Source organism: Pseudorasbora parva, chromosome 22 (genome assembly GCF_024679245.1).
Source record: "Pseudorasbora parva isolate DD20220531a chromosome 22, ASM2467924v1, whole genome shotgun sequence".
Classification (NCBI taxonomy): Eukaryota; Metazoa; Chordata; class Actinopteri; order Cypriniformes; family Gobionidae; genus Pseudorasbora; species Pseudorasbora parva.
Genome location: NC_090193.1, coordinates 19,897,171 through 19,912,963, shown reverse-complemented (window position 1 = coordinate 19,912,963; position 15,793 = coordinate 19,897,171). Strand labels below are relative to the sequence as shown.

The following is a 15,793-nucleotide window of genomic DNA, read 5'->3' as shown; positions in this document are numbered from 1 at the left end:
TGTCCTGGCTTTTCCAAGCTTTAATGGCAGTGAATTGTTGCTCCATTTGTGTCTATAAAAGTACTTCTCTCCATAACTGTTCCACATGGCTCCTGGGGGGTTAATAAAGTCCTTCTGAAGTGATGTGTTTGTGTAAGAAAAATATCCATATTTAAAAGAAAGACTGCTTCATCAGTTTTTTTATTGCTTATGATGAAAGTCAGTGAGGTTAAAAACCACCCTGGATGCCTTTAACTTTCATTGTATGAAACGACACTGAGACTGAGGTTAGAAATTACACGAGGGTGAGTAAATAATGATAATTTGATGATACAATTGTTGGTCATTTTCTATAGGGTGTCTTTACCTACTATGTACTTACATAAAAAAATACAATGTACTTATTGTGTTCATGTTATATTGCAAAATTTGCTGCTATTATAGTGTGATACTGGTAGGTCAGGGACAGGTTCATTGGTATGATTTGATTTCCCCGCTAGAGGTCTCTTATTCAAAACAAAGGCATAATAACGTCTTGATTTCACACAGCTTGCTGGAGACACCCACTTCCGCTTCTTCCGCTCATGTGTAAGTGACATAATGCAGCGCTGTTTTATCATATGTATACATTTGAACATATTGAAAGTTATGTCATAATGCTACTCTGTGTGCTACCTCGGTGGCTACTATGAGAAACTTGTCACACTCTGCGGTGCGCTAACGTTAAAACAAAATTAGGCATGGTAAATCATGGTAGTCACGGTAAAACAAAATCTAAACAATAAGACTAAATGTGTTGAGCTATATAACAATGTTTCCTTTTTTGTCGATGAATGTATCCAAACAGTTGCTCATCTGTCTAATAAAACACATCATATATTAAAGTGTCTTTTGGTGTTTCAATGGTTTCTACAAAAATAAAACCAGACATCAAGGGTAGCGCAAGTATGATGTCATTGATAGGTGACACATGGACACTGTCCGTATTAAAATAGCTTGTTTCTCTGGATTTAAACATTCTTGGAAACATTTGAGATAGTGTAAGTACACAAGTCGACAAAATATAAAACATTGTTCTAGCGTATTTTGGATATTTTAATTGTGCCTTTAAGGGTTGTTTAACGTATAAGGGAGGGGTCAACTGTAATCTCAGATGCAATTACAGAAATGAAATACAGTACATAAAGGTCTTTTTAACGGGGTCATGAACTAACTTTTTTTTATTATTTCATACTGTTGCCTGAGCTCAACTTATTACTAATTGGTTTTTACATTCAAAAACATCATAATGAATAAGTAATAGGCTATTTTCTACACTGGTTTTGAGGCTCTCTCCTGAACACTGGGTTTTAATGGGCATGCTGCAATGGAGACTTGAAGTAAACGCCCATGGCTAGGATTGGATAACAGTTTTGCATATTATTTTGAGTTTAGACTCCCCCGTCAGTAGAATATGGAAAAATGACAACCGTAATAAATTGCCCATAAACGTTCTACCCAGAGTCTGACCCTGAAACACAGGACAATGAACTAAGAACACCTCAAATAGAAAGAATATTATAGCCTGTGATAGCTTGGTAAGTTATCCTTAATTAGGTTTATTTCTAAAGTATATACTTGTTCTAATTTTATATTATGGTGTAAACGAAAATGATCTGTAACAATGCAGTACTATCACATATAAAAAACATATTTTACTCTCATAAGTGTGTTGCACCATTCCTGTCGGATCCAATATAAAAGAAACAGCATTGCGTTTTAAAGGGTTAGGGCACCCAAAAATGAAATACATGTCATTAATGCTGAATAAAGTCATAGTTTTTGTTATTTTTGGACCAAAATGTATTTTCGATTTTTCAAGAGATTCTAACTAAGTAACTGATGTCAACTTTGATGATGTTTTTATTCCCTTTCTGGACATGGACAGTATAGTGTGCATACACTTGCATACGCTCTCTGACTAACTATAAAATATCTTAAACTGTGTTCTGTAGATAAACGGAGGTCTTACAGGTGTGGACCGACATTAGGGTAAGTCATTAATGACATCAATTTCATTTTTGGGTGAACTAACCCTTTAATATTAATGTGTCTACAAATCCAGTCTCGACCTGTATCTTGTTTACAAATGATTCAGCGGTGAAATGAAGTGAACAAACGTGCAATGTCTTACGCACTTTATTAAAAATAAAGTTCAACCACTCATTCCTAATATTAGAATCCAAAAGGAAGCTTATGCAGAGACTGTGTTCTTCTGCAACAAGGCACAGCACAATATCTTACTCTCTTTGGCATGTTTATTGCTCGGTAGCACTTTTCTTTGACTATCAAGGAAGTTTTCAGCTATGAAACTTACAGGGTATTCTTATATCACGATGAACTTTTATATCAAAGGCTCACGGGAAAGTTGATTTCTCAATTCATCACTTTAAATATAAGTAGATGTACACAATAAGTGCACTCTATCAAATGATTAAGTTAAATGTTAGTACATAGCAGAGGCGGACAGTACTGAAGTATTTTTACTTTCCAAGTAATTTTGTTTTTCACGTATATTTACTTTATCAGTGTTCTTCTTCTGAAAACTTTTACTTCACAACATTACAAAACATAATATTGCACTTTTTACTGCAATAAATTTCATATTGGATATCATGTCATACTTAATTACATTAAAAATGTAGTGCTGTGTACTTTTATTCAAGTAAAAGTAATTCAAAGTTTTACTTGAGTAAGTTTTACAAGTAAGAAAGAATACATTTTTAATGTAATTAAGTATTAAAGGTAAGAAAACAACATTTTTTTATTTATGAAATGTAGTGCATTAAAAAGTATGGCATTATATATTATGATTTGTAATGTAGTGAAGTAAAAGCTGATAAAGTATACTTAAAAATGTACTTGAGTAGAAAGTAAAAATACTCCACTACTGTCCGCCTCTGGTACATAGACACTTAAAGGGTTACTTCACCCAAAAATTAAAATTCTGTATTTAATTATAAAGTGAGATCTATCCCTTTAAGAGATATTCAAATCAAATGGTAATATCACAGCATTTCTATAACTATGTAAATAATAAAGTACTAATACTTTATTTGTATACAGGAAAGCCAGCCTACCTCCCTAAGTACTGTGCTGCCATAACCTCTGTACAGCCCTCTGAAACCCTGCAATGAGAAATCAAAAAGGGTTGTCATCACTTTGCAAACAAAAAAGACGTGGCATTTTCATGACTGGTTGCTTTACAAAACAACGTATTAATCAATCAAGCCACCCGTCCATCTGTGTTAAACATGACAGCTCAAGTGAACTCAAGGGCATTGTTCACTGTAAGTCAAGCTGACGATATACACGCACCTCTTCTTGTAGTGTATTCAGCAGCACCCGGTAGGTATTGAGGGAGGGATTGGCCTGTGTTCTCTGCTTTACCACTTCAGTCGGCACACGAATCAGACAGGCGATCTGTGTGAGAGAGAGTGAACACTCACCAACATGTCAAATAGTGCTGTTCACATAAACAGATAGAAATACTCAAGTACACTGTACAATACAGATGTTTAAAAACATGAAATAAAACTGAAGTTTATAACTGAAGAAAAAAACACGTGAAACGTGGAATAATATATAGTATATAGACACTGGTAAGATTTCAAAAAGCAAGTATGTAAATAAACAAAACTGTAAAATAATAATAATGACTAGACTTTAGTTAAAGCACTGCTTAAAATGGGAAATGTAACATGCATACATGTAAATACGTGTATAGGCTATACACACACAACCCTGGACCACAAAACCAGTCATAAGTCGCACAGGGATATTTGTGGCAAAAGCCAACAATACATTGTATGAACTGTATTTTCTTTTATGCCAATCATTAGGATATTTAGTAAAGATCAAGTTCCATTAAGATTTCCTACCATATATATATATATATATATATATATATATATATATATATATATATATATATATACATATATATATATATATATATATATATACATATATATATACATATATATATATATATATATATATATATATATATATATATATATATATATATATATATATATATATATATATATATATATATATATGTGTATATTATTATTAGTAGTAGTAGTAGTTGTAGTAGTAAATAAATATGCTAGTAGTAGGACATTTTTTTGCACCCTAAGATTCCTGATTTTCAATCCCAACAAACCATGCATCAATGGAAATCTTATTTATTCACTTTTCATATTATGTATAAATCTCATTTTTTTAAATATTGACCCTTATGACTGGTTTTATGGTCCAGGGTCACATATATACAGTAGTGGTCAATGTCCAGAGCTAAATAATTGTTTATATAGACCCTAAAAGTCTGATCAAACCATCAAAATATGGGTAATATTTTATATATTTTGAAATATTTTAAATATGAGAAAGAAAAAAAACACTAAACTTGGTTGATTCATTAATCTGACAAGATTATTTGGCAAAAACAAGAAAAAACTACAGCTACATTTTTATTTAACTCTAACTTTTTATATAACAATTTCTTTGTATGAGAGAGAGAGAGAGAGAGAGAGAGAGAGAGAGAGAGAGAGAGAACAATAGAGTTCTCTATTTACCGTAGAGAACAATTATATCAATATAATTTCAGAAAATGTAACAATTAATTGTCAAACAAATGAGGCTACTACATTGTTTGTGCTTATTAGAATACAACACAGCACCTGAACATTAACATAGTTGACATGAAACACACACACATGCACAACAGCTGAATTCCAGCAAACACACTGAAGTGTGGCATTATTCAAGCTCATTCTTCTTGGCTGCATCCCCCTCTAAACTACACTTGTGGTGCATTACTTCTGATCCTCTCCATGCTGAGGGTGGAAATACCAGGGCGAACCGAGGATGGAAAGCAATCTTCACAACCACAGGGAATTTTACCGGGCCCCTACCAGACCCCGAGGCTCACAGTGGATCTGTGGTGCTAGAAGTAATCTCTTTTGAATGAATAACAGAGCGGGCATGGGGTGCTTCTATGAGAGAGGCTAGGTCCACCGTGAGCCCAGCTGACAACCTACACGTACGGTGTGTGTGAACAAGCTATGGTAGTTTGCACTCTAGATGAGTCTGGCAGGCAGCAGAGCATCTTCTTGCACACTGAAGTTGCCAAATAAATGGGCACTTGGCTTACAGAACAGCATGCAAGACTTTACGGTATGGCATGGCACAAATGTGCAATATCCAGCTGAGTGAATCTGTAACTATTATCTCTATTGAGAAAAGATCAGTGGGGAGGGTTCGAATTTTAAACAAGCTAAAAGCATGTACCAAGAGTGCCACCCAGCGGTGAAACCCGGGACCTGCGGCCATCGTTCTCTTACTGAAACTGACAGGGCCCATTTTACTGAACTCATTACATTCTCTTTTTGCTGGGTTAACATTTACGAAACACTAAACATCATGTCCCCTCGTGTAATTCTCAAAAGGATCAAAATTACAGCACTAAATAGAGAGGGAAGTGGATATGACAAGTAATTCTTGGAGTAATTGAATTGGTGGGCGCGAGTGCGCGCCGCGGCAATTTTGTATCATCTCGCAGGGGAGTTGATGGAGGACTGGCGAGAGATTATATCAGATCAATTACCGACATTGTGTATTTCTGGGTAATTTACAATGAGCAGTGAGGAGGAAAACTAGGCTGAAGAATAAGTGGATGTCGAGGTCTTTACATTTTCGTTGTGTTTATGGATGGACGTAGCCTACCTCTACGTGACCTGTCAGGCGATTATCGAGGCACTGTTTTGTACTAATTAACGTTTGGTTTCCTTGTTGGAAAGAGTTATGGTTATAGGCCACTCACTATTGGGAGATACATTCTAGTCTTTGTGTTTTTGCATTCCCATCACCATTTATCTTTATTTGCGAGTCATTTGGAGGAGGTGGCATTAATTAGTCGCTGCCTCTGTTCCAAGCGCGCGCTTCCCGTTCCTCTGCGCTGCTGAAGCGGAAAAACAAACCCCTCTGAGGACGAATCTCCCAATTCCAGGGCAACGCGACGACCAGAGGCCAGCTCTCAGCCACGATGAAGAAGCAGGGACAATTAAAGGGAGGCACATAGCTTGTTTTAGCGCTGGGTGAAGCAGTTCAGGGCTGTTTGTCTTGTCCTCCCGCTATTCTTTACAACACACTATCAGGGACGAATTAATACTGCATACGTCACACAACCATTTGCCTTGACATTTTTTACCGAATGAAACACATTTAGTTTCAGTCTTATTATTTAAATGTAAGAATTATGATTCTAATAGTATATTAGATGCATTGTATATGCATTGTAAAAAAATAAAAAAAAAGAAGTAATATTTTAATTAACAATTTTAACTATATTGAAAATTATATTACTTTATAATAAAACATTATGATACTTATCTATTCAGGGTCAATGAATTAAACACAAGATCAACATGCTAACGTGTAATATTGCATGATTCTCTTTAAAAGGTGTAATAAAAAGGTGAGAATTTAAAAGGTGAGAATAGATTGTAATTTATTATAACTGTGGTTAAAACGAAAATATATAACACTTTAGAATGCATATTATAAGGCATTAATTATTAATTCTAATACTTTTCTAATGATACAGCTTCAAGTAAAGTGTTTCCAGAAATGTTATACACTGTCATTTAAAAGTTTGGGGTCAGTAAGATTTCTCTTTCTTTCTTTCTTTCTTTCTTTCTTTCTTTCTTTCTTTCTTTCTTTCTTTCTTTCATAATATTTATATTAGGCTAAGGATGATATAAATTGATGAAAAATGACATTAAAGACATTTGTTACAAAAGATTTCCATTTCAAATAATTACTCTTCTTTTGAACTTTATATCCTGAAACACACACACACACACACACACACACACACACACACACCACGCACACACACACACACACAAAATGAAACAATACAATGCATCACAAATTCCACAAAAATAGCTGCACAACTATTTTCAACATTGGTTGAAATTGACTGAAGACTGAAGCAATAATGCTGAAATTCAGCTTTGCATCACAGGAAAAAATTACATTTTAAATTATATTAAAATAAAATATAAAATCATACATTTTCATTTGTAATAATATTCCATAATTACAGCATTGTTATCAAATTAATGCAGATTTTGTGAGCATAAGAGACATCAAAAACATTTTTTTTTTTTAAATCTTACTGACAGTACTGAGGTAAATTTAAAAAGGTTTTTTTTTTTTTTTTTTGCCTTTTTACCCAAAAACCTGAAGGTACTTTTTAAATCCCAACAAAATACATTCCCATTAGCATAGAATAAACCAAGGTCACCCTCACAGCTGTGACTCCAGACATCAATAGACACAGCTGGAACATTCCAAACAGTTCGTGAACTCGGAACACGTGCCTCCCAGCAGTGTTTCAGGAAGTTGGAATTACTACAGGCATCTGGAACAATCTTCTACAGATCATCCAACAGGTGCCTTAAAAAACAACAACAGCGTGCGTCCCCTCGGGTCCTTATGGAGCGATGCCTCCCCAAATCTATCTGTACAGACCAATATCTGCCTGACACGTCCCCCATCTCTTCCTTTAATATACCAATGCATGTGCAAAGATAACATTGTTAACCCAACACTTCACTTTTGGATTGCCTATTTTTAGATATTTCAAATACCTGCCAGGTGAGAAGAAGAGGGTTTGGGAAAAAGGTTAAAAATGAGCCACAGTACAATGCTATGGCTTGATTTTTACAATAAATCACAGGCAACCATATTCCCACGGGCAATGCATGGATTATTTGCTGTGCCAAATTTAGCGGGGTGCCAGTCGCCCCCCTCGAGTCATGATACATGCTGTTTTCACCCTACAGCCATAGGGAGAGACACGGTTTATAAATGTAGGAAAAGTGCTCAGCTTGACAAATGAGCTCGGAAAACAGTGTTGGGCAAATGGGAATGAAGATAAATCTGATATAATGGCTAGATAACAGCCTACACTGGCCCTGACAGACACCATCAACTATTGCATTCTTTATAGCACATGCACAGACTGAGAAAGAAGAGACAAATTATTGCTGCTATTATTACACAAATAATATAGAAACCTTTCATATGACTGTATGAAGAGAGAAGCTGGACTCAGAGCCCTATTTTAATGATCTAAGCGCATGGTTTAAAGTGCACGGTGCGAGTGCATTTAGGGTGTGTCCAAATCCACTTTTGCTCGTTTAACAATGGGAAAAATTGTCGGTGGTGGTAAAAATGGGTCGTCTGTATTCCATCTTAATGAGTCATGGGTCTGTTTTGGGCGAAACATGCAAGAAACTGAACACTTCTCCAGAGAGGATCCTTTTATTTTTCATATTTAAAATTTGATGTGTGCTGCAGTGCGTCCCTGTGTGTGTAACAAGCAGATGTATGTGCATTGTGCACCTGCCTACAGGCACATATTACCATCGTGCCCTTTGAATAACATAAAAAATACTGCACTATTAACTTTAGACCAGGTTTCAGTCAGTTAAGGGTGCAGTCGTTTTATGTTGCGCGTGTACAATGCGCCCGAACGCATTTTCAGACCAGCATGCCCATGGGAGCACAAATGGCTGCAAATGCAAATACAAAAAGTATTCTCGTCATTTCATAAAATTAATGTTGAACCACTGGAGTTACACAAACTATTTTAACAATGTCTTTACTACCTTTCTGGGACTTAAAAGTGGTGACGTGGCATGTGGGGTCAGAGAGTGCTCGGATTTCATTGGAAATATCTTCATTTTTTTTCTGATGAAGAACGAAAGGGGTTTGGAACAACATGAGGGTGAGTAATTATGAGAGTAAGAAATTACATTTTTGGGTGAAGATTTAACCCAAAGAGATCTAACCCTTTAAGAGAGACTGGTATAGGTAAATAAAGTGAGGATAACATTTCCAGACAATTTAAATCTTGCTGGTTGCAGATCCGATGCTACAAAGGCAAAGCATGAATCCCTGAGCTTAAAGTCCTGGATCTATATTTCGTTTGATTAGTGTGCTAGCACTAACCTTATAGGGTCAACCGAATAATATGACAGTACAGCAGCAGCGAATAATCTTTTTGGTCTGTCTGGGAAAGTAATGGGGAACACTACAAAGTAATAGGAAAGAAAAGCAATTATTGCACAAGTAAGAAACTACATGGTTTGATGCAAAACTGGGCCAGAAAACTCTAACTCTAACAAATTATAAACTAATGAGTCATTTATCATATCCAGTTGGGAAACCTATTAGCGAGAACTATAATGGCAGAAGTTATGTAAGAAAGATGACTTTGTCTTCTGCTCCAGACGGCCTGAGGGGAAGACTTTCATGGCTAAGCTGCAGGATTACGAGCTTTGAAAGGGGCAATGTGTACCCACAACACACTAGGATTCAGCTGGGGCTCTGCTGCTAAAAATCCCCTTTTGAAGTGTGCAAATCCTGCTGCACCAGGCAAAGGGTTATCAACAGACCTGACTTCAACTTCACCTCATATTCAAATATCTTGGGTATTGGTGAAGGCTGAACTTTTTTTTTTTTTACTTGACTTATTTTGAGTCATGCATGGCCGTGATTAGCACGTAATGATATTTGCTCCAATTTTCCAAGCAAAAACACAGTTTCCCCCCAGGGTGTCTTCTTCAGTATAGAGAGTAGAAAAACAGCCAGTTAACTTAATGGGTAATAAACTAAAATGATCAACCTAATTACAAAAGTAATAGTTATATAATGTCACTCGAAATTGCATATTGAGATTAATAGGATGGTATTGTATTAGCAGGTCCAAAAAATGTATTCTGCTCTAATGATGTTGAGGAAAGTTTGCTTCTGAATTCTGCTAAACAGATTTAAATATGGCCAAATATACAAATCTGATTCCAAAAAAGTTGGGACACTGTACAAAATTGTGAATAAAAACAGAATGCAATGATGTGCAAGTTTCCTTTTGTAACAAAACTTTCTCTACAAAAAAAACAAAACAAATAAAAGTAAAAGACATACTTTTCCCTTCATTTTCATGCTTTTGCTCACATTGGTATCAAGAAATGCATGCTTCTGCTCCCAGTGGTATCTTTTATTGATCTAATGTATGTACGATACATTGTCAGAAAAAAAGGTGCTGTCATTGTACCCTAAGGTACTAATATGCACCTTAAAAGGTATTACTATGTACATTTAAGGTACTAATATGCACTCTTAAAGTACTGATATGTACCTTTTAAGGTACTAATATGTACCATAATGTAAACAAAGAGCTTTTCACTTTTGTACCTTAGGGTACCACCCCAGTGACAGCACTGTACCTTTTTTTTTTTTTTTTTTTTTTTGAGAGTGTACAGTTAAAACATTTGGGTAAACATTAGTAATGTTTTTGAAACAAGTCTCTTACGCTCAACAAGGTTACTTTTATTTGATCAAGGAACAGTAAACACATTCCTATTTTAGAATATTATTACAATGTAAAATAACTTTTCTATTTTAATATATTTTAAAATGTAATCTGTGATGGCAAAGCTGATTTTAAGCATCATTACTCCAGTCTTCAGTGGGATAATTGTGTGCTCAAGAAACATTTATGATTATTATCAATAATGAGAATAGTTGTGAATAGAATGATAAATAGAAAGTGCTTTTGTGAAAAGTGAAGGTTTTTATTTTAAATATAAATATTTGTAACATTATAAATAACTTTACTATCACTTTTGGCTTTAACAAATCTTCTAACTCCACTTTTTAATAAAAGTGTTAATTTCTTTTGAGAAAAAAACAAAACAAAAAAACTTACCAACCCAAACTGTTAAATGATAGTCTACACTCACATTTCATGCCAGTCCTTATACACTTTCAACTTGTTTTATTAAAAAATGCCAAACAATTATCATATTAGTCATATGTAGTTTTAAGTGATAAAGGCAATCCATACAGCAGATCCATACAGAAGTGGATGGCCATGCATGACCTAACCAGCACAGCGAGAAATATGGATGGCCATGAGGCAGCATAACTAATAAATGTCTTTATTGCAATTTTTTAATAAATTAAATGCATCGGATAAATCAAAGAAAACATTTAAAATGTCAAAGTGAATCCAAACTTTTGGTAACACTTTATTTTATGGTTGAATTCCCACTATAAACCAATTGCTTATTAGTGTGCATATTACTAATATATTGGCTTATTAGTACTTATAAAGCACATATTAATGCCCTATTCTGCATTTAAGGTGGAGTATGCACTAATGAAAGGTTAAATGGCAAACATTTTGCTTATATGTGTTCTAAACTGCATAGCTCAAACAGAATTACACTAGCAGAGGAAATTAAGGTGCTCCTTACAGGTTCAACACTTAAATCTCCCTTGACAAAACTGCAACACTAGTCTCAATGAAAACAGTTATGTCAATAGACAACAACAAGATCCTATTTGGCCAGCTGGTGGGAAAATAAAGAGTAGTCTGTGGCCCGGCTCTAACCCAGAGCAAAAAACACATTCTAAGCCTTCTGAAAAAAAAATCTCTGAAATACCGACAAACTACATAATTTGGACTGCAATGGGAAAATGATGATAAATACAAGGACAAAACAACAGAAAAGAAAGAAGAAGAATAACAGGAAACCTACGATTTCTCCAAGTGAAGCAGCCAGCATGTGAGTGATAGGGGTCAAGCTTGAAGAAGTGTAGCCAGCAAACAACGACTTGGTGCCTTCATAGGTGACAAAGAATGCTGCAGCTGGAACCAAGAAGAAAGTAGTCAGCAAAAAACAGAAGTTGTGTCCTTCCTATTGTGATTGAGACAAAACATTATGACCTAATACCTAATAGTGATGCCAAAAAAAGTGCAAACACGCCAAGGCATGGACTATTTTTTTTATTTGTTTTATTGAACAAAGCACACAATATAAAAACATGGCATAGCTTATACAAAGAAAGGAACCAATGACATACACACACATACAAAGAGGGAGAATTACTATATATAGATATGCATTTAGGAACAATGATAGATTTAAACAAGTGATTAGGGGCAGCAGTGACTCAGTGGTTCATGTAGGTTGGCTACAAACCGAAAGGTTGGTGGTTCAATCCCCGGTTCCACCCTGACCAAGTGTCGAGGTGTCCATGAGCAAGATATCTAACCCCAGCTGCTCCCGACGAGCTGGATGGTGCCTTACATGGCTGACATCCAAATTTTAATTAACCTTGCCATAGTTAAATAAAAAGTTCAGTACATGGACATCACATACTGTGAGTCTCAAACATCATTCCCTCCTACTTCATATGTAAATCTTGTTTGAGAAAAAACTCCACAGAAAAACAGGCTATTTTCAACATAACGTCACATGTGACGCAATCGCTGGGATCCTTAATATGTACGTCCCCAACATTTCCATGTCAGCCCATGTTCATTGTCAGGCGGTAGATTTACAGGGACAATTTCTAGGGTTGTAAATGGACCTGTAAAACCGTATCTGCACAATGTTTTTACCTTAAATAAGCCACATACCCTCTATTTAGATAGCGAACAATTTTAAATATTGTTTCAAATCATTAGGGCACCTTTAAAAAATGGTACATCTGGTACATTTTTGGAACCTATAAGATTTTAGGGCAATCATTACAGCAATTGCAGATACACATAACTCTCTAGGCTTGGCAGACACTGCACCACTGCCAGCAAACCCAACCACCTTGGAACCGTTGTGTGCACCAGTCAGCTGCCTTGCCAGAGACACAATAACCGACCCAGATGGTGCCACACAACCGTCAAGAGAGGTAGGACCGCTGGCAGATACGGGACCAAGCAACCAAAAATTGAAACAATAGTGTCCATGCCAACAAAGAGTGCCACTCATACCCACCAACAGTAACAAATACAGCTGCTAGACTTTATACAGTATCATAAATGATTATAATGGATGTGGAATTCATTTTTAATAAGAGAGGAGAGAAAGATTCTTCCTTAATATTATATATAAGAATACTACTACTACTCATAATAATATTAAGCTATATATAAAACGATGAAACAAAGTAGAACGATATAATATATAAATTACATAAATAATCTATAAATAATCTTTAACATAGAATAATTGGTTAATAATTAGATTTAGCCAAAGTGCAATTGATATCTGGTACTTATTTTTCCAATTAAGTAACATTCTTTTCTTGTCGATAGCTGGAGACATGATCAGAGGTGCTGGGTTTTCAAGAATAGGGGGTAAGGGATGGTAATAGATTTTGATTGCCAAAAGGTCTGCTAGCTTATAAGTTACATATGTCCAATTTATGAACATGCGGGCATAAACAGAGTACATTAAAGTAAGAGTCCGCTGTATTGAGATTACAGTTAGTACATCCAGTACGTCAGAACTTAATCACATTACATTTTTTTGTGCTGTGTGATGTGTACTAAATAAACTGGATATTTGTGTTTGTACTTTAGATAAGAGAAATTCAGTTTTTCCCGAATTAATATCATCGGTGTTGATCTTGAGATGTTTTCTACATTGTTTAACTGGTGCTGCTGTAATGGTACTAGGCGATATTAGAATGTATTTGAGTACCTTTGCTGATTTACTAATTATGTTGATAAGTGTTGGTGGTTGCACAATATTTTTATTTTCAAATGTGGTTGTAATAGAATTTATAATAGGTAATAAAAAAAGTTTTTTTGTGTTTTTTTTGCTAAGTCAAGTTTATGTACATTTATTAAAGGTGTTATCAGGAAACAAATTATGTAAATGAGTGATACCAAGTGTCGCTTGGTTGATGGGTTTATGCAATATTGGTGAGTTCATGCGGCCTGGTTAAAACCAGACCATTCTCTGTAGTTTGCCGGAAGGTGTCTGGGTTTTCCCAGGCTAAAATTCATGGCTTGTCAATGTATTGATCTGACACCAGGCAGTGAGAGTTACGTTGATCACCACATTCTTTAAAAAAAAGTTGGAATTGAAAAGTTTGTCTGTTTAAATGATTTTTTTTTTTTTTTTTTTTTTTTTTGTATGGTATTTTTGTATTTTGTATGGATCAGACATGGTTATACCTTTACATTTACATACCTCTGTTCTAACTCTAGCCATGGGTTTTGGAAACTGTCACATTGGGTCCATTTGCAAAGATATTGAAAGATATGAGATGCAAAGTTTAAAAAAATTTTTTTTTAAAGTTGAGATTGTAAAGTAAAGTGTTTCTTGCTGTGTCATGTGCCAATGGGAAGATGATTTGTTGATTTGGTTTGTGGCGTAGTCTTTAATGTTAGAATATTCACTGATGAGTTTAATTATTTCTGTAAGTGATGTTTTTGGAATTTTCAAGAAATATGTAATAAGGCATGGACTCTATAAGACCCCTGAAGGTGTTGAAGTGACAAATGACCATCTTGTCACTAAGAAGTGCTATAGAGTTATCTGACACTTTTATGATCCAAAACAAGACGCTTCCAGTCCAAAACTGCATTTATCCACTTTATTTGCCACAGTTCCGATACTCAAGCACATTGTAATCCTCCATTTTGCATTCCCACACCTCACAAGGTCAAAAATAGTTTTGCTTCCCTTATTACACCTCGACTTCACTTACTCTTTCTGGCTACCTATATCCTATATACAAATTAAACCCACACTCCGCCCGGTGTATAATAGTGGAACTACAACAGACTTTAAATAGGGCATACTGTCTCTTACAGGTGTGCTGTGGTATATGGCAGCAAGATGTTAAAAGATCCTTGAAGTCCTGTTGGTTGTGAGGTGGAGCCACCCATCGTAGATCCACTTGTTGTTTCAGCACATCCCACAGAGGCTCGGTTGGATTGTGAACTGGGGAATTTGGAGGCCAGGGCAACACCTTGAACTCTTCACCATGTTACGCAAACCATTTCTGAACAATGTGTACAGTGTGAGAGCATTACCCTACTAAAAGAGGCCACTTTCCCCAGGGAACACCAGTGTCAAGAAAGGGTGTATCTGGCCAGCAACAAAGTTTAGGTAGGTGGCATGTGTCAAATTTGTTCACATGAATGGCTGGAACCAGGGTTTCCCAACAGAACATTGCCAAGAGCATCAAACTCCCAAAGTGTGTCCTGGCGCCATCACTTCCCCGGGTAAATGGCACGCGTGTATACGGCCGTCCACGTGACTTATCAGACAAGGCAACCTTCTTCCACCGCTCCAAGGTTTAGTTCTGACACTCACGTGTAAGCACTTTCGACGGTGGACAGACATCCTCAAAGGCCCTATGGTTAGTCTTCAGCTACGCAGCCCCATACACAGCAGAGTGTGATGCACTGTGATTTGTCAGATATTTCTCCCATTATCCTTTTTAAAATTGTGTGCGCCACAATAGATCTCCTGGATCAGACAAGCATGCAGTTGTAAGTCCTGAATATGCACAGGTGTCAGTTCGGTTATAGCAGGGGTGTCCAAATTCGGTCCTGGAGAGCCACTGTCCTGCAGAGTTTATCTCCAACTTGCCTCAACACACCTGTCTGGAAGTTTCTAGTATCCCAAATAAAACCTTGATTAGCTGGTTCAGGTGTGTTTAATTGGAGTTGGAGCTCAACTTTGCAGGACAGTGGCCTTCTAGGACTAGGATTGGACACCCCTGGATTATAGAATAGGGTTGTCACGTTTGTAAAAACAAAACACTGTATGAAAGCAACCATATTAAGCAACGCTGCCATACTCGCCATTAAAGGGATAGTTCACCCAAAAATTTAAATTATGTCATCATCATTTAATCACCCTGTGTGAGTTTCTTTGTTCTGCTGAAC

At 36.0% G+C, this 15,793-nt stretch overlaps 1 protein-coding gene across 1 annotated transcript in view; it reads right to left on the bottom strand.

Annotated features, from left to right (window-relative positions):
- Positions 1-15,793, bottom strand: part of slc25a26 (solute carrier family 25 member 26) — a 77,363-nt gene that overhangs the window by 58,875 nt on the left and 2,695 nt on the right. Inside the window, exons 3-5 of the mRNA XM_067432126.1 lie at positions 11,643-11,752; positions 3,337-3,441; positions 3,099-3,146 (exon numbers count right to left, since the gene is read on the bottom strand). Of these exons, the coding sequence (XP_067288227.1) occupies positions 3,099-3,146; positions 3,337-3,441; positions 11,643-11,752 (263 nt within the window). The remainder of the gene's footprint in view (positions 1-3,098; positions 3,147-3,336; positions 3,442-11,642; positions 11,753-15,793) is intronic.